The sequence below is a fragment of the Falco peregrinus genome, chromosome 11 (genome assembly GCF_023634155.1).
Source record: "Falco peregrinus isolate bFalPer1 chromosome 11, bFalPer1.pri, whole genome shotgun sequence".
NCBI lineage: Eukaryota > Metazoa > Chordata > Aves > Falconiformes > Falconidae > Falco > Falco peregrinus.
The window spans coordinates 32,419,517-32,445,246 of NC_073731.1; the positions used below are offsets into that span (position 1 = coordinate 32,419,517).

The following is a 25,730-nucleotide window of genomic DNA, read 5'->3' on the forward strand; positions in this document are numbered from 1 at the left end:
TCAGGCCCTGCAGTGACCCAGAGGCAGCGCTTCAGCATGCCACGGCCATTCTCAAAGCACTGGTGGTACCGGTCACCCCTTCCCTGTATCTGTGCAGAATGTTTTGACCATCTCCCTTACTTGTTCTGCACCACCTTAAAATTATTTTCAAAAGCATGTGCATACTCCAGCATTAAGTTTTCAAAAATTGGAAGGAGGTGGGCCAAGTCCATCACACATACCACTAAATAGTAGTGCTCTTGCCCAGTTTTATTCATTACACAATCTCCTGTTGCTAAAAGACACCTTTTAAGAACACACAACATTAAAAATTAAGCTAAAACCCGTTAAAATCTCGTATTGGCTCTAATTACAATGTATGAAAAATACAGAATACAGACAAAAAGGAATACAAATAAATTAATATCTAGAAGGGCCAAGTAAAAATCTCTCCCTGAATATTTATTTCATTTAATACTTAAAAGCCTTGGTCTTAAAGAGAGAGAAGGAAATGTAAATAATTGCTCTGCTTCTGTCACAAACATGATCAATGTAACTTCCATACTTGCTTCTCAGTTTGATCAAAGTCATGATGCACTTGAAACCGCCAGCTTTTTCAGATGGTCCATGAACACCTGGAGACTAACATCATCTGTCAAGATTGGAGCTCCTGATTCCTGCAGGAAAATAAAAAAAAATGAGCCTAAAATAGTGTTGTTGACACTGGAGACTAACTGAAAGCAAATCAGATGTCGGCACTCTGAACTAATTGCCTGCTAAATCAACCACGTTTTTTCCTGCAAAGGAGGGATACCTAGCAGAAAGATGCTACTCTGGGAACAGCACTGACGCTATCTTCTAGTGCAATCTGAACTAAGTTTCTTCTTTCTAAAGCATTAGAAATTCTGCTTCCCAAAGCTCTACACAAATTAGGTAAAGAACGAGGATATAAAACTCTAGTATTCTCAGATAAATTAGATCTATATGTAACCCTATGCTAGTTACTTTTTCCAGAATACTAAATACACTGTCACCTAAGAGTTTTAAATCGTATTTGTAGGGAAGGGTGAAGATACTATTTCTACATCAGTTCATCTGAAACTTGTAAGAACATATTCTACACCAAATTAACTGCTTCCCTCAATAGCAGCCACCACAGAAAAATTCTCCTGGTCTGCCTGTACGCCACATGTAGCTGGGGTACACGAAGGGAGATCAAAGGGGAAACATGCTCCTTGTGAGGACCACTCATCTCCTGCCACCAGACTGCTGAGGTACTGAGCTATTGTGGCAGCACCCCTATCTGGACAGCCATTCCTTGGATTCATTGAAAAAGAGCCCCAAAGTCAACTGGATGTTGCTGAAAACTTGAGAGGATTCAGTACAAGAACAGGAATATGAGTTTAGACATCCATGCTTGCAAACTATTCTGATCATCTTGTCATCTAGTACTCCTCACCAGTACTGTTTATCTTATCAACAACCACAGACTTGGGTAAGCAGGTTGAATAAAAATCTAACCTGCCTAAGCTTTAGAAACAAATCAGATTTATTAATCAGTCGTGTCTTTTAAAATGCTGCAATAATGCTGTAGCCTCAGCTGGTAATTCCATTATCAGATCCATTGGCACACAGAAATAACCTTGCTTCTTTGCACAGCAAAGCACTGTAAGGTTTTCAAGTCCTGTCACATACGTCTGCAAAAAGCTCTTAGGTAAGAAACAGAGGACAAACGTACCCTGCTCACCGTTTGTGGCCATGTGGCTGCTGCATAGACAAATATGTAAATGTACATTTTACAGCACTCCCAAACATGAGCAGCTCTTCCACTGCTTACCTGTCCCCATGCATAGAGGTTGTTGTGGGTCTGAGAAGGGTTCACTTTAGACAAGAGGAACCGGGCCTATTAAGACAAAACATCAGAGAACCAGTTTTGTAAAATGAGAGACCTGTTGGCTCCCCCAGGACCTCATACCACCTTAGATACATGACTAGCAATGTTACTCTGCTTTTGCAAGCAAGGTACCAATTTAACTTAAACAAGTTTCAAGTCCAGGAACAGCCCTGCTGCACAGACAACATGTCTCCAAGAGGCACAGAGCGCTCTGCTACAGCAAGCGGCTCTCGCCTGGCAGGGCAGCTCTGGTTCCATGTGACACAGGCACGTCACCAGCACTGTCCCTCCCATGCCCCCACCCACTCTAGCAGACGACCAGCATAACACGGTCACATAAAAAATTAACACCCAATATTTGTTTTGGAGCATTAATTCCTGCCTCTTCACTGCTACAAAGAAGGCCAGGCACAGACAAGCACAGCACAACTGCAATTACAGGAAGAGCAAAAAATAGGAACTATTTTACATCCTCATTCAGCATTACAGAATAAAGGAACAGATGGTCAATCATTCAGTGTAATCGACTGTCCTAGCAAGCTAATTGCACTCCCTGTCCTGGGTAAGTGTAGATACAAAGCCAAATCATTTCTTTCCCACCTCTCTGGGAAATAAGATATTTAAGTTGGCTTTTTCTGTTTTTTCCCCATCTTCTGATTTCAAAAGCATATCCAGCAAGTGATTGGCTTATTAAAAGACAAAAGTTGTAGTAAACAGTCATGGAAAGATATGCAAGCTCTGTACTTTGGAGAGTTAAATTACCACTGTATTTAACTTACAGAACCATCCCTTAGCAAGGCAGAAAGACAGCTATTTGCTCTGTTCAGCAACAGCCCCTTACCTGACTGCCACCATGTTCAGTGTGGATGTAACGCGGCATAGGGAATCTAGTCTGCAAGATCTCCTGGGCATCATCCAGTGGGGCTTGCAGTAGGTGCTTGAAGTTTTCATATTCAGGCATGTCTTGGTAACCAGCTTTCTGCCACTGCGCAATAGTCTGTTGACAGGACAGGGAGGAAGTGAAAAAATAATTAAAATGTCTGCAAGCCGCCCCTTTTCAACCTACATGTCTTTAGGCAGCAGAACGTTACACGTACTTCTGCTTACAGAGCACAGGGCAAACACACGCTTTCACTACTCTGGCAATAACTTTATTTACTTTCTGTCCCTGATTTTAAGAACAGGCCACTCAACACAAAAGCTGGCAGCAGTTTGTGCAGTGCAAGAGCAATTCATTGAAAGTGATCTTCAAGCCTTTATCTTTCAGCCCATGCCAACACAGAAACACAAAGCGTTTATAAGTCACTGACATTCTGAATCTGATTTGGACTTAAATTAAGCAGCCATTGCCTTCCAGTATTTTCAAGGTACTGAACCATATGTACCTAGCAACTGTTCCATACAGTGCAGGTCACACGCTTAGCTCTTCCTTTGTCTGAATTTTACCCAGTTACTCAGCGTCTTGCCCTCCAACAGTAGGCAGAAACTGTTTAGAAGATTTACTGTCATTGTTGATATAAGTGTCCAACTCCTGTTCGTGTCAATCGGCTGTCCCTGCTCACTTCTCAAAGGGATCAAATCCGATACGGAGTGAAGCTGGGGGCTAATAATGGAGCTGCCCTGAACCATAATGCCAAACTTCAAGCATTCTAATAACAGTCATTAAGTATCTTTTGACTAAGTAGCTTAGTCAAAAAAAAAAGGAAGAGTTAAAATGCCTCCCAAAAAGTTTTCACCAATAGGAATGTTTAGCCATAAGCCAAGATGGGTTTATTTAAACTACTGCAATCTGATGCCATGTTTATATAGAAGAAACTGGATGAAGGCCACTCCCCAAGCAGGACTATAAAGGATGTGAGGGGGAAAAATGGCACCAAAGAACAAGGAGATCTCCAAAGAAGCGGAAAGCAAGCTTCCTCTTCATCCCTTACCCCATAACTAGTCTAGGATGTGAGACATCCCTATTATCCAGCTACAGTAGCATACCGCCCTTACAAAACCTGACAGGACTGAAACACAGCTCTACAGCTCTGCATACTGAAGAGGCACTGGAAAGCCAAGGCTTTGGATATTGGTATAAATTGAATGTTTAGAAAAGGTCAGCACCTAAGCACTTAACTCAGTCACAATGGAAAGAATATAGGAGCAGCTGTCAAAAACATCCAGTATTTAAAAGCAAAAACTGGAAAAATTCATAACTGGTTTATTTAAGAGCAGCAGTATTTAAGTATCAAAACCCAGCAACCAAGTATATCACATACCTGAAAATCAAACCGCATCTCTCTGCCCTGCTTAGTTTCAAGTTTCACTGGCCTTTTCCAGGTGTGGTAAGGGACCACCTTCATTACCAAGCTAACGTGACAGCTGTTATTCAGTGCAGAATATCCTCAGTGACTCCAGTAAGATTTTTTTGTTAACTCAGACAGTGGGGAAATTGTCTTAAAACCAGCAGCACATATACAATGTCATTATGCTAGCATGGGCTTTGCAAGCAGCTTATTTTATATCAACAGTGACACTGTCTGCCTGCATGCAGGAGGGAGGGAGTGCAAATGGAGAAAGAGAAAGTATTTTACTGTACCTCACCAAGGTAGATAACTATCTGGAAGAAAGTATCCATCAGTAGGATTCTGTCGGGCAGAATACTGCTGCTGTCCAAAAGCACTGGCTGGGGAAAATAAAGAAGAAAGTCAAGTGCCTCTAAGCCCTCAGAACTGTATTAACCTTCATGGCTGGCCGAAGTGCTTGCCCAGCCCTGCTCACATGTCTGCTCAGCCCACGTGAACGCCTTGCAGAGCACGCTTAGCCTCCCGCAGCACCCCTGAGTGGAGCAGCAGGTTATCAGCTATTGTATGAAGCGCAGAATGCCAGAGAGCAATTTCTATGGTTATCCAAGTCTAATTTGATATTATCTTTAAAAGTACCTCAAGAAAAACAAGGAATCACATGTGAACTCCAGCAAATGCTGCCAAGAAGGTTTCAGTGTTACTCCAGCAGCTCCTGCGTTTCTTTCCTGCCAGACGCACACTCCTTTTAAGGAGGCTGTCAGGATAAGGATATCCCTGTCTGTTCACTGAATACTTGTACCTAGTTAAACACTGCTGCAGAAACAACTGAAAACAGGCAGCTAGTGGGAGATTATGATCTGGAAGGGCTGAGGCTTGCTGACTTACACAGCAGAGATGGCAGCCTCTGGCAGAGAAGCAAAAGCGATACTGACAGCTGCAGGATCCACCATGCGTTGCAGGACAGGGGTTGTGGCTTGGATGGGGGGAGGTTGTTTTTGTTGGGGGGGGTGTTGGTCGTTTGGGGTTTTTTTAATCAAAGCTGTAAGCTTATTGAAAACACAATTCGTATGTTACACTGCCCCATCGCATCCTTTAATAATTACCTTGACTCAAAAAAATACATAAAGAGGCCTTTTTACTGAAAGAAGTTTGTTACTTTGACTGACTACTCATTATTTTGGATTGATCCACTTCTTCCTGTTAAAACAGGGGCTCACCTCAGGAGGTCCATGGAAAGAATAGGCATAAAGGATGGGCTGGATCATAATGAGAGACTGGGTCAGATCTTGCCTAGCAAAATGGTGACGGTAATAGGAAGATTCATCTGGACTGTTATTGAAGACCTGCAGGAATGGGGAGCGCCTCAGATGGAACATGAACTGCACCAGAAAGAAGCAAAAACAGAAATGTCAGCAAGTTGCCAAAACTTCTGCACCCCAGTCCAATCTTCCTGAACAATAAATTCTTTGGAAAAAAGTCTACCTCTTATTAACTCCTCAGGGTTTTTTCCTTAGCAGTCATTTGCAGCACTGAACTACAGGACCAGGCCCCCACGTTAAAAAAGCACCTGATCCTCCCACCTTGAATCTGACAAATGGCACAAGATACTTTATCGTCACTCTCACCCTTGCACACTCTTCCCATAGCTGTGAGAAGTGAAGTTCTTACCTGGGGATACAAAGAAAATGATTCTGACAATCTGAAGGAGTTGGGATCATCTTTGTTGTATTGTCCGAATTTCTGACACTGTTGGAAGCAAAATGGTTACTTTGGTTACCCCTCTCAACTCTCTCTCTCTCTTTTTTTTTTTTCTTTTTTTTTTTAAGATTAACACCTGTTTGGGGTTTTTTTTTGAAGGTTGTTCTTTTGGTTGTTTTCAAACAGCAACCAAGGTAAAAGCATGACAATAACAAGTAATATAAAATGCACAGGCTATTTCCCTTTAAGTCAGTGGTTTCTGTATCTTACTGGAATGAGAATGAGGATTCAATCTACTTACCTTTTTTTCGTGTATGTTAAATCTAGATTTGAAATTATCTAAGAATGAAAAGAATAGTGCTTCTAGTAGTACTCAATTTTTAAATCAGGGATACTACATTATACCTAAGCTGCGTTGTATGCTATGAAGCGCTTCTACAGCAACTCTACTTCCTTCTAGAGCAGCAGCAGACTGGCATTTCACCAACGGCCTCACTGAAAATACGAAGCATCAATGGTTTTAGCAATTTAACTATACATGACTGCACAATCACTTCAGCATGCAACATGCCTGTGTGTCTGTGCCAAAATCTTTATTTGATACTGGCCCTGTTTTTTCAGGGTCTGATGTGCCATATCTGTTGGTATCAACTGCACATGGGTGTTTGGACAAGACCAGAACCAATTTAGGCAATTCAGGCTTGTGAAATTCAAAGCAAGAGACATTATGAAGCTGCAGAAGCAATTACTACCCTGAACTTGGCACCGGTGAGCCCGCATCTGAATGCTGTGTCCAGTTTTGGGCTCCCCAGCACAAGACAGACACAGATATACTGGTGTGAGTTTAGCAGAGGCCACCAAAAACAAGGCTGCAACACCTCATGTAGAGAGGCTGAAGAAGCTGTTTTTATTCAGCTTGGTGAAGAGCGGGATCAAGGAGTCATACTGCTGTCTGTAGCTACCTCACAGGTAGCTGAAGAATTGAAAATTCTGATGAGGGGAGGGAAGGGGAGGGGAGATGATCAAACATTGGAACAGGTTGTCAAGAGAAGCAAGACAAACTCCATCTTTAGAGATCTTCAAAATCAGCCGATCAAGACCTGGAGCAACCTGCTCTAACTTCAAAGCTGGCCCTACTTGGAGCAGAGGGGTTGAACCAGAGACCTCTAAAGGTCCCTTCCCATCTGCATTATTCTGTGTTCCCCTATCACTTTTTTAATCTCATGTTTAACACTTTCAGCATGATGGGATGCCTACCTACCCCATCACAAATTCAATGATCACACTGCTTTCTGAGCTATCACGTACTACAACTATGTGACCACGGTCAGAGCACAAATGAAGCAAGTCAGTCTGGAAAAAGATGCCGTTTTCATTTCCAGAGACCATTTTTACTAAAGTCAAGAATGCAGCCAACTGCATTCTACTGGCCTTACCAGTCTGATCAGCTGTCTGTCCAGCCATCGTAGAACATCAGGTCCCTCCTCAGATTCGGCTCTGTACACTCCCAGTCGGGCCATCAGCACAGCAGCTGCTTCCTGATCAAATGCAGCTTCTATATGCTGGAGCTGACTCTGTGCATCTGCCCAACTATAGGGTTAGTAAAGGGTTAGTGCTACATGCATTCACCTTCAGCAAAACCCAAACAAGGTTCATCCTCCCTGTGCCAAATGCTCTGCAGCCAACACATGCACCAAAAAGCGAGTAAAATTCCAGCACAGGCTGTGGCTTAAGTTTCTGCAAAAGAACTGGCAACAGATACTCACTTTCTGGCTATGGTGGTGACACGAATGCGTTTCTGCGTACTGGAGCTTTGATACTGAGTGACAAACTGCACTGCCCCTCTGCCTCCCTGCGGTATTGGTGCATTGTGCTGCAAATGAAACAAGGTGAGACTTCAAACAGGCTGGCTTTTCCGTAGCTCTGTCCACTACAGAGAACTCCAGGGCATCATTTCAGCAATCATCGAACAGTACAAATACAAGTGAGAGAAGGGCCAGAGAAAAAAGACACATCTGTTAGTGTTGTGCTTCCCAGCAGCCTTCAGAGTCAAGTGATGATGGGCCCATTTAATATTGGGCGTGACATTTCCTCAGCTTGTCCCTTAAAGGGTGGCAGCAACTTATCTCCACAGCAACTAATGTAAGAATGGCAGTACAAGATCTGAGCAAAGGTCCCACGAGTCCACCATCCTATTCCCAACAGTAACAAGCCCACACAGCAGAGAAGACAGAGGGTCACAAGTGGAATAGAATTCCTTTGGGGTAGCTTTCCCAGCGTCTAGCTGCCACATGCTTAGAAACTTCCCCAGCCAAAAATTGCTTGTGAGCCATCAAGCTGTTACAGTTTGGGGGACCATTTCTCCAAGAATGTGAAGGTATTTATATTTTCATTCACCACAGCACATACTGGCAAAAAGACAATTTCTTCTTTGTTAAATAAATACTATAGGAAGATGACAAGGAAAGAATGCAGGTTCTGTACAGAAATATTGGGCAATTTATGTATACAAAAAAAAAACCCCCGACACTATTTCTTTGGCACAAAACACTTGGCTGCTTTGCAACCATCCATTTGCAACACAGGGGATGTCACTACATTTTCTGGCCCTGTAATAAATAGTTTGGTGCGTAATAAAGATGACCAAAAAGAGAAGCCAGGACTGACCTGATTTACCACTTCAAAGTAAATGGCCAGAGTTGTGCTGGGATCCAGACTACAAATTTTCCATTGAGATGTTCCTCCAATTCCAAGCTCCTGCACAGAATCAAAAAGAAAGCAACATTTTTATCCCCAGCAGCAGGTATGGCAAGCTTATGTTAAATTCTGATCAGAGGTACAAGTAATAGCAGACCTTCTAGACTGCTTGTCTTTTGGGTATGGATGAAGTTACTGAAGGCCATACTGTTAAAAGAAAACCTGATGGGGTAAGAATGTAAAGATTGTCTTTTCCTAAGGATGTTTCCAAATTGTACTTCTCCTTAAAAACTGACATTCCAGCTGAGCTGTAGGTCTAGGCAGAAACTTTGCACTGTTTATTTAATTCTTCATTAAAGACTTTTCTATGCCAGAAACTTACATTTTCAGAGACACATGGCCCTTTAGCATTCAGGGATATGCATGGTCCAATAGCTCCTGCAATTTTCAGCTCCCTGGAGGTCTAGAACAAGGTGGAAAAAAGTAAGTTTGGGTTTTTGGTTTTTAATCAGCTCAAATAGAATACACACAGACTAAATCAGTTTTCCTCAGCTTTGATCAGATAATGCGTACATGTGGCTGTGGGAAAGCAACTCTGAGCACTTTTCCAGATCACCTACTGCTACAATTAGTGAACGTAAGAGAATCTACACAGCCACATCTTAATAATGAAGACATACTTACAGTGACCAGGAGAGAGTATGAAACGCTCCTTGCTGAGTGAGGAGAGGCTGAGCTCAGCTGCCTATATTTATTTTTTTTTACAAAAATTAAAAGGAAAAAGGAAAACCACAAAACCCACAAACTTAATAAGCTTCCAAACAAAAACACCTCCACTCACTCCAGTATGGTACTTCTTCCAAAACAGGCACTATGGCTGACCTCAAACATGTAGAATTTTCTACTTAAATTGACCTCTGAATGAAGAGCATTTGTATTTCCCAGTTAATGTCATCCAGTGAAACTAATCTCTCACCTTCACATCCAAATTTGCACCAAAAGCCATCCGAAATTCCCCATTGAACCCTTTGTTAAACACCCGCTGGAAGGTCTGCTTGAAGAGAGAAGTGTTGAAGGAGTCTCCCATCACCATGTGTCCTCTGGGAAAGAGAAAACGATACACAAGGGAACTGAAGTAACTGGGAACTAGAAGTAAAGCACAAAGGATACATCCCTCCAACACTCATGCATGCAAACACATGCAGGAACTGTTTTAAAGCATGTCTTTGCATAGGCAGAATTCACATCAGGGAATGCAGATATACGGATGCCTCCTCCAAAGCCAGGCATGTTAATGCTCCATCTTTGCCAGCTTGCTTTCTCAACTGTATTTTTTGCCATCCCTTTAGCTGCCTTAAAAATGCTCATGTTGCACCAGTTAGAAATATCTCAACTCAGGAAAGAGCTTTGCTCAGCCTGCCTTCTCTGCACAGGGCTGGAACCTGCCATGCTGCAGGCTATGGGTGCAAGGGTTTGTACTGTGCCTCCCCTAAGTGCCTTGGTAAACCCAGGCCTGGTCAGATGGAGCTCAGTAACGCAACTAAAGGGGTTAAACTATCTCTCTTCTGCTTACTGAGCATTACGTGATTATTTACAAATACCTCATCTTTGCTCAAACCTTCCTTTCACTCCCTAGACACAGCAGACATCAAATGGCCAACAAGACAAGCCAAGTCCCCAAAAGGCTGGGCTTAGCAGACAGCGTTCCTCACCAAGACCATAATGTTTTCAGCAATACGGAACACAGGCATTTAACCCTCAGAGATGTCACTTAAAACTAGACCCTCGGAAGTCAAGAAACCCTGGAGAAAGCACAAGTGAGCTGTTAAGCAGAGAAAATCTGGCCCACACAAGGAAAGCTTCTACCCACCATGCCTGACAGCCTGCTCTTCTGATGGCACTTCAGCCATGCACACACCACAAAGCACAGCATCTCTATCCTGTAAACTCCGGGAATACTTCCTATCTCCCAAGGAGGCAGAAGGCATTTGCAAAAGACATGTAGTACCGTGCTTTAGAATACCTTTCTCAAAGCAGGACTGTGAGTTTTCTACCAGCAGTGCTAATTCACATGCCGGTTTGAGACTTCAGAAATGTGGACTGGGATCAGGTGAAGTTTGCCATGTAATTCCTGGCAAATTCAAACCACAGTTTAGAACAGAACGATAACTATCTCACCCTTTTGCCCTGACACCAAACTTACCTGCTTTCTGAACTATCGTCCCCATCAAAAACACCCCCAAACAAACAAACGTGTACCAACTTTGTGCTCTCTTGCTGTGAACATACCCTGTGAGGTTTGTACAACACTTCATCTCTAGCAGTCCAGTCTGATCCAGGGCGCAGGCATAGATGTCGATGCAATGCCCGTTGGCTGCAGCACGATTAGCCAGAGTCTCGTAGTGCTGGAGAAAACAAACATACACGCTGTTCAGGATGTCACAATGGGCAATTTTTCTCCTGCTCTCCAGCTGAGGCCAACACATGAAACACAAGGTACAAATCAAGCAACTACTAGTGCTGTGGTAACTAAAGAGCTGTTTGCTCTTACTGCTCTGCTAGAGCATGCTTCTCCCCGCTAGGATGTTTGCACTTGGATGAGTTTGAGCTGCATGTCACAAACACAGAGAGCACGAACTGCATGGGATCTTTGCCTGGGACAACTCAGCAGAAACCCAAAGGTTTCCTGGTGGCAGTTAAGAGAACAGGTGTCATATCGCTTTCGCCTAGCTGACAGAAGCATTTCACATCTGAAATTTTTACTATTTTAACTGTTGCTTCATATATCAAGAAGACAACAGAGGCTTTCTGAAAGCGACCAATTCTTAGAAGACAGGTTTTTCTCCTCACCAGAAGCAGATACAATGATGTTGATGAACAAACTGCATCCACTGTCAGCTAAGAAACAACAGTGAAATACTCCTTTTCCTGAGAAGGCACAAAGCCATGCCGGAGAAGTAACTAGGAGGAAGTCTTTTTTACTCTTCCCTTGACCATTCTTACAATTTAGCATACACAAAAGGCTCAGGCACTTCAAGGAAAACCATGCAAATAACTGGACATACTGTTCCCACATCAAGAGAACACGAGTACGTTTAGTACGTTTGTTCCCTGGGGAAGGACCTTGGACAGCTGTCAACACAGCAGTGTATGTACATTTGTGTTACGTCCTTTCCCCGCATTTAGTGTTCTGACACTATTCAGTTTTTGGGTTTAAACACACCCGGTAGGCACTAGCACTTACTTTGGTGGCCTTCTTCATGAACCTTGCGTTGTCCTTCTCTATGTCATGCCAAGAACGTATGGGTGTTTTCAGTTCATCTCCTACCACCATGCCTGGTCCTTGTGTTGGTGGCCCACCTGTGAACAGCATTATTCTGGCCCCTGTGTTTGGAAATGTGCCCTAAAATAAAAATAAAAGACACATATCAGAGAGGGCAGAGGTGGCAGATAAGGAGAGAAAAAAGGGAGAGAAACTGATTAAATGGCAACAATGCTTCCTTGAGAGAAGCACCTGCACGTGTTTCTGCAATGTCCTTAGGGACCTGTCTCTGCTAGAGACCACCCTGATAAACAGCAACGCGTTTCCTGACAGTCACAGCACTCTCAAGTTTAGACTCAACAACATCAAGCTTCACGTCTTCGTAACAAGAAGCAGGCTGTTTCTGTTCTTTTTACTTACAACTTGGATGACCCTCAGATAAATCCTGTGCATTGCATCACCTCCATGTGGCGACACAGAATCAGAGACCTTTAAACACCTGTGTATTTCACATGAGATGTAAACGCCCATCCCACTCTACACCAGCTGGTGCTAACACGTGTCAAATGCAAACTGCACCTCAGCAGCCCAATGTACCTGGGCCACAGACCAAGCTGGACTGACACCTGCATGTTTCAGCAAAGACCACCAGGTGCTTACTTTGACCAGCCCATTTCAACCAGCAGCACTAACCGTACCTCCAATAAGCCAACAGCAATCGAAAGAGCTACTCCAGTGGAACGTAAAGGTCTCTTTCCCTGGGTCACTGGCCACGGGTCCCTTTGCAGTTCTCCAAGCAGATCTGTTAAATTCATGTCAATCTTATGTACTGGCTGCAGAAACCTGCAAAAATTCAAATAAGATGTTTTCCTGCTTATAAGTTTAAAGAAGAAAGTGCCTCTTGGTTCCTGGCACGCATAAATTGCACTGAGACAGTTATCAGGAACAAAAAGTCACATGGCGCGTTTCCTTCTTACATCCAAACTGTCCAAGATAACAGGCCTGTGCAAAACAAAAAAGTTGATTAAAGCAAGATGTCAGGAACTGACAAGAAGATAAAGTCACATAAAACAGAGAAAAGAACTTCAATGTTGATTTAGTCTACCAACACATTGTCCTGGTTTCAGCTGAAAGTTAATTTTCTTCTTAGCAGCTGGTGCAGCACTGTGTTTCGGATTTGGTGTGAGAACAACGTCGACAGCGCACTGGTGTTTTCAGTTGTAGCTGCGTAGCATTTATACTAAGCCAAGGACTTTTCAGTTTCTCAGGCCTTGCCAGTGAGAGGGCTGGAGGGGCACAAGAAACTGGGAGGGGACACAGCCAGGACAGCTGACCCAAACTATCCAGAGCGATATTCCATACCACGGGACGTCACTCTAAACTAGGGGGTTGCTGAGGCCTGCAAATCGCTGCTGGGGGACTGGCTGGGCATTGGTCAGCAGATGCTGAGCAACTGCATTGCACACCACTTTGTTTCCTTTCTCTTTTCCCTTTGAATTTCATTCCTCTCTCCTTTTCTTTCCTTTTCATTATAACTGTTGTTATTATTACTGGATTTATTTTATCTTATTTCAATTATTAAGTTGTTCTTATCTCAACCCTCGAGTTTAACATTCTTTCCCATTCTCCTCCCCATCCCCCAGGCAGGGGGGAGTGAGCAAGCAGCTGCGTGGTGCTTAGTTACTGGCTGGGGTTAAACCACAACACACACACAAGAGCTGCCACTGAAAAAAGAGAAAACTGTATTCTACAGAGGTAAATACCACTTTACTGTGCGGGGGTAACTGCTGGCCTGTCAATTGGGTTTTGGACTTGCTGGGACAGGGGTAGTAGGTGGTATGTAGGATTGTTATGCATAGACCAGGACCCTGTTGGCTGGTCAATCAAAAAAAACAGGCCCTTGCTCCAAATGACTCCTGAGCAACAGGCTTCCCAAAGACAGCTACTCTATGTTTTTCACGTAGAAATCCAGCCTGAATGGCAATCATGTTCTTGCAGCTGCAAAACCAAGACACTATAGAAGCCTAATACATTGCCTGCAGCACTAGTAAATCCTGTCCATACAGAGTCGCAGAATGGCTGAGGTTGGAAAGGACCTCTCGAGATCATCCGGCCCAACCTCTTGCTCAAGCAGGGAACTTAAGTTAGGGGGTTTTCTCATCCTGTTATAATTTACCACTAGAATAGAAACGGAGGTTGAGAAGCGTGACCCCAAAGGGGCATAAAACCCCTGTCCTGCTCTCTGGCTGTACTGGGGCAGCTTACCTGCTTGAAGTAACAGGTTGCTCTGGAGTTTGAAGAGGTCTTCCCTGTTGAATGGGGACAGCCGGCCTTGAAAGCCCAAGCATATCCTAGAGAACAGTAAAGAGAAGGCAGAGGAGATGTGCTATTCAAACACTAAATGTTATTTGCTGTCAAGCAGTATACCCTGAGGCCTGCAATACTGTAGCATTAAATATATTAAAATCTGTGAAATTACTAATCTTTGCAGTCCCATTAGAAATGGATCTATGGGTCCATTACGTAAGATACACAAACTCTATCCTGGATAATGTTCCAAGGAATTTACAAGGGAAAAAAAGACAGAGCAGACACTGGGAGGGAAGCAGACTAACGGTTAAGAGCACTGAACCCTTCTTCCTCCCCAAGAGCCCAGCGCTCAAAAGACCCGTAGTGGTGTCAACAGAGCTAAGAGAAACAAGCCACTGGCCTAAGAGATGGCAGAACATACCTGTATTTGCTTAGCCGTCAGGTCCTTTGTGCCCCTGAACACATAGCTCTTGGAAATCCCTTCACAGCTCAGCTCGTGAACCTGGACCATTCTGCCAAAAGTGACGAGCCCCACCAGAGCATCGGCAGGCAGCAGACTTAGGGACATCTGGAGGGACTCCTTCAGCGCCTGCAAGTCCTCCTCTTCCAGACACATGTCAACAACATAGAGGAAGATCAATGGTGTCTGCGGACCTCGCTGATGTGGAAAGAGATTCATTTACTAGGTGTGTGCATATGCCGGGTGACACTTTATAACTCCAGCCAAGGAATAAAATGACCCCTACCTCAAGCACCTTGCAGAGATGTTACTTATTTGCATTATCTTAAGTAAATCTAATACATACATAATCTGCCACAAACAAGACAATTCTGGAGGCTTCAAACTTGCCTATGATTCATTTACCTGCACTATATATTCAATTGTTGAAAAGTGAGGCATAAGCTCTGCTGGTTGATTGACCTCAGATATGCCTGCATATGCGGGAGGGAACTGAAAAAGAGAACAAAAAATTACGACAAGGAAGTCGCAGGACAGAAATATAGGGCCCTCCTCTGCAGTACAGATGCCACCCTGCTCGTGATGTGGTTATTCAACTCTTCATTTACTGCCACTGCACCAACCTGATTAATTCATGATGAGAGACTCATACTCTATTTTCCCAAGCACAGACAAGTGGTCAGCAGTATGGACAGCTGCTCAATTCAGTTTAAATAAAAGGTAGGACTAAAGCAGCAACTATGCATTAGCTGAAATTCATTTAGCCACATGACTGTTTCCGATAGCAAAAGGCTACTCAAATCTAATTAATTTCATATTTGGCAAGAACAGTAAACATCCAGTGCAAAAACCACACTGGAAACACACAGGACAAAATAGCATTTTTATCGCCTTCCCATGCCCTGCATGCTGGTAAAATCACCGGCAAAACTGAACAGAACATAGATGAGATGTCAGGTAAAACAGACACATTAACAAGTGCTCTGGCCTGGGTTCAGCAAGAGAAAAAGACCAAGGGAAGGAATCTCAAAAAGTGGAATTCATGCTTGACATCCTTTGTCAGCAGAGGCCATCAATAAAATGTTCACTGAAAAGATAGAAGGGCTGATGCTTTTTCCAACTTACCTGATTTCTCTGAAAACAGAAGTTACAAGCCCAGAGCTTGGCCCGATAGTCAACTTGGCTGCGAGGGAAAGATGAGGCATTAGTATTAACTACAGGAACAGTTTTACAGCACAGGTTCATAATTATCCATGGCTGGTTCACAGCACTGAGGAAGAAACAAGAGTAACAGACACTCCAAGTAGAACGACAAGAGTTTTAGGGATTCAGACTCTTGTTCTATTGCCAGAAAGTCCATTAGCTCATTCAGCCCTGCCACTTCCAGGCTTGTCAGCATGACAGACCACTGACAGCTCTCTGGAGCTTAGCCTTTGGCAGACAAAGACTTGGGTCTAATAAGTTTTTCAGTACACTTGGGCTTATCTTGGTCATTTTATTGTTTGTACAGCTGTAGCACACAAGTACTCCAGTTACAGAGCAGCAGGAGCCACTCACCCAGATCCTGCACAAACACTGAACAAACAGGCTGTTCCCTGCCCCAGAGGGTTTACCCTCCTCAGCCCATTACAACATCCTGTAACTGCTGGTGCAGTAAAGCCTGGCCATATTCTTATTTCATGGGCTCGATCTCATTTTACTTCTTTACTGTCCTTCCCTGCTTTTTCTCAGCCCAGTGCTACACTCCAAATATGTATGATCACTACATAATTTTGGGACTGAGATTATTCCTCTTAAATTCTCAGCAAAACTTCAAAGAAAACCTTGAACTCATACTGGAACTGCCCTAGAAGCAGCAGGACGTGTAGGAAGCAGAAAACCCAGTGAACATCACAGCCCACAGGACAGTTATGAATGGCACCTTTGTTTATTTTTTTTTCATCATTCACCACAAAATTCTCTGGAATGGTAACAGGATTGGTGGCCATTTCCATACCGTCTCTGCATTAATAGCCTCCCAAAGGCACTCCTCTCTCCTCTGGTTCCAGCAGCTCTAGTAACAGACTGGCATTCAACATATCGCATTAGGCACCCAAGGATTTTAACAAACCCGCTACATCTAAATTAAAGAGGCTGCCAGGCACTGGGCAGAGAAAAAGGGGAATAAGGGAGCAGTGAAGTTAAAATAAAAACTAGGTACTATCCAGCCTCTCTTAATATGCCCAGCCAAGAAATTCTTACCAGAGTGGGTTGAGCACTGCTTTACAAGTCGGCCTGCTACAAAGCACCGGTTCATACTGCACGGGCGGCAAGTCCAGACGCTCCTTCAGTGGGGTCAGAAGACAGGCCAGGGGGACAACCATCCTTGTGGCCTCCAGCCTGCTGGAGGGCCACACATTCCAGCTGAAACGCACTCCATCACGCTCCTCATTTTGCTGGATGAACTCCAGATACGTCGCCATGGGATCGCAGAAGCTCTGAAAGGATGCAAGCAACACGTTTCAGGCAACGGTCACCTGTTTGGACAGCAGTCCTGCAAAGGAGGTCAGTAGATCAACTACATGTAGGCACAAGACATTGCAGGACAAAGTTAACATGTTACAATGAGTTAATCCAATTATCAAATGAACCATGTGACTACATTAATCTCTTCTGTCCAGGGCTCCCATCAGCATTCCAGACAATTAAAACACCACTAAATCCAATGAAGAAACAAGGAAATCCGACACTCAAAACCAGAATGCAAGCTTTTTTTCCCTTGCAATCCACATTTAACATCCAATACCCACTCAGCCTCATGCTGGTCTCAAGGCAATCCTGCCTGACTCAGGTCTGTAAAGGAAAACAGGTCAAATTTGCAACATATCCTGAAGCCCTCGGCTAAAACCTTGGGGGGAGAAAAGGAGGCCAAGTCTCAAACCAAAAGACTCGTCACGAATGTCACCCAGCTGCCAGTCTGACCTGCTCACAGATGAGAAGAAGCACATGACAAAAAGGTCAAAAAAAGGTCTGTGCAGGGCACCATATCCCACTCCCAGTAAGGGAGGAATTGAAAGTCCAGCAGACTTCAGAGAAGACACACTATTCAAGGAGCGACATCCCCAACACACCAGAGAGGTCACTCTGCATGGCCTTACTGAACTCTTCAGAGTCAGATGTGAAGAAGAGCACCACGATTGTCATTACCTTTGATCTCTTTGACAAAAGAAAGGACAAGCCTACTGAAATCTCTTGTCGAATTCAGCCCACAAAACCCACACAGCACTGGCAGCAACTCACAGAGCCAAGAGCAGCAGCACCACGAGCTGCTCAAGCCAAGGAAACAGAGGTTCACCTGCAGCTGGAGATGCTCCAGGTTTACCTTACTTCTGGTGCTCACTGCAGCAGGAGATTCAGGAGGGCCATAGCTATGAGAAATCAGAAGCATCACCTCCCCCAGAGGAAGAGAAGTTGTGAGGTAACACTTTCCTACAGACCTCCAAACTCACTGATGTTTTCTTCATCCTTGCTATTAAGGATGTAAATCAAGCTCACAGGGAACTGCTGTGTATTTCCACCCCCACCTCTGGATGGCCAAGCAGGAGGATTTAGCAACACACCCCCACCACCACACATGGCTCTGTCACGGTAGAAGTCAGAGCTGAGCCTCCCTGTAAAAGATCCCACCCATCAGAACAGCCAGACAAACACCTGACATCTCAGGTATGCAGCACAACCCACCGCAGTGTAATTTACTCCGTGTCCCTCCAGCTGCAGCTCAGCACCACTCCCAGGCCCTGGGCCGAGCCCCCATTGCCTGGCTGGGTTTGGCACGGGCTGTGGCCCTGCTCTGGGGTCAGGATGGCAGGAGGGGAGGCATGCCCCCCTCAGCGAGGGCTGCGCAGGGCCAGTTTAGGTGCCTGCGCCATCCGCCAGCCACCAGCACAGGGCTCTCCACCCCCAGTTCCGCAGCGACCTACGTCCAGGGCCTGTCCCAGCAGTGGGGAGGCCCAAATCCCCCATCCAGGAGAGCAGGGACCTTCCAAAGCCTCACACAGGAGGGGCGGCAGTGTTCCCGTCTCTGTATGGGATCTGCTGTAGGGCACAGTGCTGAGCCCCACTCCTTCCAGCAAAGCGACACTGCTGCTGCTTCCCAGCAGTGCTGCGGGGAACGCCACAGACCACCCAGCCACCGTCCTGGGCACAGCTCCCAGGGGACACGGCAGGTCCCCAGCCCTTCGCCAGGCAGCGCACAGAGGACGCCGCAGATCCCCAGCAAAGCCATAGGGGCCACCCCAGACCCCAACGCTGCTGACCCCCAGCCCGGCCACGGGGTACAGCACAACGCCCCGCACTGCCGCAGGCGGAGCGCGGACCCTCGGCGCGCAGGGGACGCGGCTGAGCCCAGCCCTGCCCCGAGGGCCCCCTCCGCACAGCCCCGGGGACACTGCCGACGCCTGGCCCCACAGGGGACACGGCGGAAGCCCCGTGCTGCGTTACCGCCACGCAGGCACAGCCGCAGGGGTCACCGAAACCCTCCCCAGCACCCCTCAGGGGACACCACTGCCCCCCCAGCCCCTCCCATGGAGAACACCACTGTCCCCCCGGCCCCTCCTGTAGGTGACACCACTGACACTCACTCCCTGTAAAGGACACCACTGCGCCCCCCAGCCCCTCCCGTAGGGGACACCACAGCCCCCCGAGGCCCCCCTCACAAGGGACACCACTGACTTCCACTACAGGGGACACCACCGTCACCCACCCGCGACCACGGGAGACATCACTAACCACCCCCCAGCCTCCCCTCTGCGGGGACACCACCACCGCAGTCCCCAGGACAGCCACAGGGGACGGGAACCCCCGGGCCCCCCCGCCGCTCCCACCTGCCCGCGCCGCGCCGCTCCCCGCCGCCGCTCTCCCGGCAGCCCCCGCGCGGGCAGCACGGCCAGCTCAGCCGTACGGCGTGCCCGCAGGCAAGATGGCGGCGCCAGCACGCCCCACCCGCTCCCGGCGCGGCTCCGCCGGCACCTTAGCTCAGGGCACGCCCACGCTCCGTGCTGAAGGCGAGGAAGCGGCGTGACCCTACCAAGCATGGCGGGGCGGCGGCGTCATGGGGGCCATCTTGACTAAGGGTGCCAGGTGCAGCGTTGGGACGGAGACCAGCGCGGTGCCCCTACTAAATATGGCGGGGCGGCGTCGCCTTCCGCGCTGGTACAGGGCGGGCAGCTGCGGGGCGGGGAACGCGGCATCCCTCAGGGCCCTCGGTAGCTTTGCGGGGTGCTGCTGTGGCAGCAGAGGGAGAAGCTCCTAGGAAGAGGTTATAAAAACCAGTTTATTCATAACATAGACACTTTAAAAAAAAACAAAACTGCAAGGCCCAAGCAGCCTCATCTTTGCCTCAGCTTCCCTCACAGGCTGGAGGCGCTTCCCAGGCAGGGTGGCTCAGCGATGTGCGCCAGGCTGAGCCACAGGGCCAGTGGTGCAGCTGTGAGAAACTATAGACTAGGGTATTGTTTATTAAGATTTATGTTAAGCCCAATGTAAAGGTCAGACAGCAAAAGATATGAAATCGCTTATGCAAACTAAAACAGCCACCAGATACCGCTTGTGCAAGATAAGATAACCACCAGATGTCCAGGAACCGACAGAAACAGGACAAACAACCCCATATAAGGACATATGAGTGAGGGGTCAACTATGGGACGAAGGAGGAAGACTTCTTACTTCGGCCTCAACGACCACCAGGAGGCAGAAAACGACCCCCTAACAACAACTGAAGCATGCGCAGAGTACCTCCACTACCTCATGAACACGGGAGTAAAGATGTATAAAAAGGGACTGTTTGAGCTGCTCAGCACAGCAGTTGGCGGAGCGCAGACTCCCCTGCCGTCCAGCACTGTCTTTGCTCATATTCTACTTGCTATAATTAATAAAATTTTAATTGGATTATGATCCATTGTGGTCTCAATTTATAACACAGCCAAGCCAGGAGCCAGCAGGGCCGTGAAGCGAACAGTACACCACCACCAGCCAGGTGTGGTTTGCTCCTGTAATAAGTAACTAAAGGTAATTTGCTGATCAACCAAGTTAAGCAAGAGGAAGGAACCCATTGTGGTGGTCTTAAGAACTTCCTGTTTAACAAGAAGAGACATGTCCACAATGTTATCTTGCTACACCAAACATGGGAACGTCCTGTCTGACAAGAAACCACAATAACAGAAGCAGCAGAGGGGCTACTGAAGGTGTCAGAAGCGACCTCGGGGAAGATAAAAAGAGCTGCTCAGCTTGCTTGAATTTGCGCACCGTTGGTGGAGCAGGAGACTCCCCGGCCGCCCAGCGCTGTTTTGCTTACTTGTCGCTTGCTTTAATAAATCACATTTTCTAATTGGCCAGTCTCTGTCATTTAATGGAACAGGTAAACTATAACACTCCGAGGACACACAGCCTTCCCGCACACCTCACGCCCTGAGTGCTGCAGCCTGCTTTCCAACATGCCTGACCACGGTAAATCGGACGTTCCTCGCTGTGCCCAGACAAGACGCGGGAGGCTGGCTTGGGGCCACAGTGGTCCGTCACTCCGTGAGGAAAGCTGTGCCCCAGCCTGCCAGGATAGCCCCGGTGCCCAGACCCCTGGCGAGGATGGGTCCAGGGGTGGCCACAATACCCAGAAATACAACATGCTGCCTGTGGCTGTGTGGTAGAGGGTTTGATACGGAAAAATCAGAGACAAAGCTCTCTAATGCTCAGCTTGGAGTGTTAGAAAGCAGGCATGCTTTATTTTCAGTGCTGGGTGCATGGGGGATAAGTTCTGCCCAGCATGTACCCTGACTTTGATCACTGTGCATCTTTATATAGCTGATCTATACATATTAATGACATGTCTGAGAAACTATTAGCATATTCATTACAGTTCTAAGAACTATCATATCTATACTTTTACTGCACATGTGTGGCCTGATGGGTCAGGGGTCCTCTGGTGGGCATTGGGACATCTTCATTCTTTCATCATCCTCTTCTTTGGCATCTTCCTCTTCTTCTTCTTATCCTTTTCATGACCATCTCTTCTTCTGGCCGTGTTTCAGTACTCTCGGTTCATGTCTTGGTTTCAGACCAGTTCTTATCTACTTAGTAGCTAAACTATATAATGCAGCATTCTACTAGTAGCTAAACTACATAATACAGCGTTGTACAGCTCAGCTATGTCATGAATACATAGTTGCAACATTTACAGTTAAGCACACTGGTAAAATTCCTCCGGTATCTGTTTGACCAGGTCTGACTTGCCCCAGAAATTTGTCTGTGCCTTGAAACAAGATACACAAGTTCCCTCTGTCACTGCTTGCTTCTCTAGTTGCTTCCCACAGTCTCTTCTGAAGCCAAAGCCTGTTCCTAGCGAGGCTGATGACATGAATCCTCCACTGTGGCTTCAAGTAAGTGGGATTTGTCCTATCTTAATGTTTGCACACAAATCCATCTCTGAACACTGCAAAGTTTCATACATACTTCTACGGGCAAAGGCATTGTTCTGAAACATCTTGACCTGCTTTTAATAGTTTGGGCACTTGCACTGAACTCATGCAGTGGTCAGCCTAAACGTTCCCCAGGCTTCTGCATGAGCATCACTCCATCTTTGCTTAAAGGAAATTAATGCCCTGTGATCAAGTTCACTCACCCATGCACTGCCTTTGGGTTTTTTTTCTGTTTTCCTTCTTTTAAATGCAACGTAAATCTATGTTTTGAGTATTTTTTATTTTTCTTCAAGTCATTGATTAGACAAAAGTTTAAAGTTCGTTCTCAAGTTGCTTGGTGACACTCAGCTTAAAACAAGAGCAACATTGTTTCTAATGCTGTGCAGCAGCATGGTCCTCCATGGAGGTTTGATCCCCAGGCTCCCATTTTTCTGGGGTATGTCAAAACTCACATATGTAGTTATGTTGGTGTCTACCTACACCTCAGGTATGGCAGATTAAAAACCCAAAGAAAGCCAGTAGTATGAACATCTACTCATCCAGGTGGTATTGCCTCCTACCAGTTAACTGGCACAAGAAACAAAGGCTGGCCAAACAGTGGAGCTTAGATTGCCTGTAGAGGCTCTGTGTTGTGACCAACCATGGGGTGATGTTCCTTCTTTCTAGTATATGAGCTATGTGGGACACATCTTACACTTTTCTTAGCTATAAAAGGTTTTGGTAAAGCCATGCATAGGAAATGTGGCCAGCTTTGACATATAATAAGCAATTAGGAATATAAATATGTTTTAAACATCACTGCACAGTCTACAATGGAATGCTTGGGTATAAAAAAAAAGGCAATCCCTTCTTCACCCTTCAAGCACCTGGAAAAATCTGTGACTGCTCCCAGTTTGCAGTCTGTGCTAAGAGTTTATTTACACTAGAAATAGCAAGAAGTTAAACAAACCATTGAGAAGGACAAGGCTTTCAACTCCCTTCTCTGTGCCCCTCGAGATTCTTTAACAGAGTCTGGCAGTGGAAGAAGTTCCAATGAAAGTGCCATTGGGCTATTGTAGAGTTTGGATCTGTTGGGAGTTCCGTTCTTCTTCCCTTCCCTTGGAAAGGACAGAAGGAATTTGCTGACAGATACGGAGCAGAAATGCATAAGTACACAGATAGGGGCCATTTTCAGAATGCTGAATTCCACAGCAAGATTGGTATTATCCATGGAACACTTGAGGAAACTGCTTTAAGCAAGCGCCATTCACTCCTTCCCAGGGCAGAAAAGGTGTATTTTCTCCTGAAGCATCTAACAGTGGACAGAAATGTTCCAGATCCAAACCAAACCAAAACGAGGTGCTGAGCTGAACATCAATATTGTCTTCCCAGATTCCTAACATAAGGCAAGTGTGCTCTGCAGGGGTTAAATTGACTTCTGTACAGGCTGACCATGAGCAGAAAAATCACAAATTCAGGGGGAATAAAGTAGAAGAATGCTACCTATGCTTGTATGCTAAAGCATATAAAATTCAAATTACTACTACTGTTAATGTCCTCAGACCCAGAATTTGCCCTCCAAGCAGTATCAGTAGGAGGCCAAATCAAATCTGCTTTTCTGGAATTGCTGGTTTAGCCTTCATTTTACATCTTATTCAGCTTGCCATGTCTCAAAAGCAAAGCACAGCACCTCGCCGGGACCCAGGTCTTCAGGGCCATGCTGCACCCACCCTGCTAGTATTAAATGAACAAAACCACCGAGCAACTATTGTGAGTTTGTGTCCTGGTTTCAGCTGGGGTGGAGTTAATTTTCTTCCTAGTAGCAGTGATACAGTGCTGTGTTTTGGATTTAGGATGCGAATAATGTTGATAACACACAGTTGTTGCTGAGCAGTGCTTACACTAAGTCAAGGACTTTTCAGCTTCTCATACTGCCTGCCAGCGAGTAGGCTGGGGAGCACAAGAAGCTGGGAGGGGACACAACTGGGACAGCTGACCCCAACTGGCTGAAGAGATGTTGCATACCATATGATGTCATGCTGAACAAAAAAAATTGAAGAGAGTTTGCCAGGGGGGTGGCAGCCTGCTGAGCAACTGCATTGTGCATCACTTGTTTTGTATATTCTCTGATTACTTCCCCTTCCTTTTCTGTCCTATTAAACTGCATTTATCTCAGCCCACCAGTTTTACCATTTTTTCTCACTCCCACCCCAACTGAGGGGGAGTGAGCAAACAGCTGTGTGGTGTTCAGCTGCCTGCTGGGTTAAACCACAAGTTTGCAAGAGGAACAACAATCCCAAAGCCCTGTATTTCTAGACCAAATAACTAAAGTAAAAGCTTTCCCATTCATCTGTTTTCCTGGAAGAATGGCAAGCTTGCTCAAAGGGGAGGAGCGGGGGGGTTGGCTACCTACATAAGCCCCAACTTGTTTTGTTTAACTGCTGAAAGAGGAGAATGCTTTGAGCTCTGCTTCCCCTCCTCCCCACAGGACCTCCTGAAGAGTGCACCAAGTGCAATAATAACCTTTCTCAGGGAGGAAGCAAACATTTTCATCAAGAACTTGGACACCATCCATGGAGCTCCTCACAGTACCTTTTTGTCCCCTCCAGGCTGCAGGCTAAGCTGAGCTCAGCACAGCTGAGGGCCTGGCTGCCCATTTCTCACAGGTCAAATGACAGAAAGTCCCAGCCACCTGAAGCAAGAGGATGAGGTGGCCTGCGTGTTAAGGTGTCTATACCCTGGTTCAAAGCATGAAGTGTTTGGCAGCAGAGGGAGACCCAGCTCTCCCCACTCGCTGTTGTTTCTTCCCCAAACCTGCTCTGCACAGAGGCAAACCAGGAAACCCAAGCACGGTGTAAGAGCCGTCCTTTCTTGAGCCCTAGGGCAGCAATACCAGGACAAGACAGAAGGTGGCGCTGGAACACACCAGATCAACAGCCATCGCTTCGTACTTCCCCGTAGGGCGAGTTACGATCAGAGTAAGTTTAAAAAAAAAAAAAAAAGCAGGAAAAACTGCACAGCCACGCAGCCACAGTGTAAGTGTTTTGTCACTGTCAAAGCTTCAAGTTTGCCATTAATGTTTTAAACGTTGGTCTGTAAAGGCTAGACATGTCGAACAGTACCTGCTAGCTGTACTCCATCAGTTCACCATTCAGCCTAGTACTGTAGTTAATGTTTCTCTTGGAAATAAAAAGCAATCTTGCACTTGATTCCACGTGGAAATGGCATGTGGAAGTGACCCTCCTCCAACTTGCCCTTAGACAGTTGGTGACCACTAGTGAGGAAACTGCTCAGAACAGCCTGGTGGGTTCACAGCAGGGTCTGCACACCCCAGGGCTCACGAAAACGGATCTTTCCAACCCAGGAGGTACCTCGTGGTCCTGCAGCAGCTGAACTGTGACCTTTTGTACGAGGCTTGCATAAAGAAATGCGCAGATCATGCCTACAAGCAGTCATCCGTGTTTTGAGGGTTAACTTCAGCTCTCAGCTTTCTACACGTGGTGTGGTGTCATAGTAGGGGAGCTAGTATTGCAGGTTCCTCAAAAAATTGCATTTCGTAAGTTTGTAAAAGGGACAGCTTTGCCGGGTAGAAGAGGAGACTGAAGAAACTCAGGGAGGAAAAGAAAAGACTGGGCTATTAATGCTACCTTTTAGTATTTACTCCCTTTTTAAAAAAGAACTACAGGCTGATAGATTAACCAGGTTCATGAAAAAC

The 25,730-nt window shown here is 46.0% G+C and overlaps 1 protein-coding gene across 3 annotated transcripts; it reads right to left on the reverse strand.

The window, feature by feature from the left end:
- Positions 1-420: 420 nt before the first annotated feature.
- Positions 421-19,592, reverse strand: SEC23B (SEC23 homolog B, COPII coat complex component). 3 transcript variants are annotated; one of them, XM_055815973.1, is made up of 20 exons: positions 19,451-19,592; positions 16,830-17,065; positions 15,714-15,771; positions 14,994-15,080; positions 14,550-14,786; positions 14,084-14,169; positions 12,517-12,661; positions 11,801-11,959; positions 10,846-10,961; positions 9,533-9,656; positions 8,939-9,019; positions 8,527-8,616; positions 7,626-7,732; positions 7,296-7,449; positions 5,830-5,907; positions 5,379-5,540; positions 4,455-4,541; positions 2,715-2,870; positions 1,817-1,882; positions 421-656 (listed from the first exon to the last, which is right to left on the reverse strand). In XM_055815973.1, the coding sequence occupies exons 2-20, from the start codon at positions 17,048-17,050 to the stop codon at positions 567-569; spliced, it is 2,304 nt and encodes a 767-aa protein (XP_055671948.1). In that variant the 5' UTR covers positions 17,051-17,065; positions 19,451-19,592; the 3' UTR covers positions 421-566. The 3 variants fall into 3 exon arrangements, with proteins under 3 accessions (XP_055671948.1, XP_055671947.1, XP_027637038.2); XM_055815972.1 differs by having other exon boundaries at positions 16,830-17,121; positions 19,451-19,584; XM_027781237.2 differs by lacking the exon at positions 19,451-19,592 and adding an exon at positions 17,726-17,743.
- Between the last annotated feature and the right edge of the window lie 6,138 nt (positions 19,593-25,730).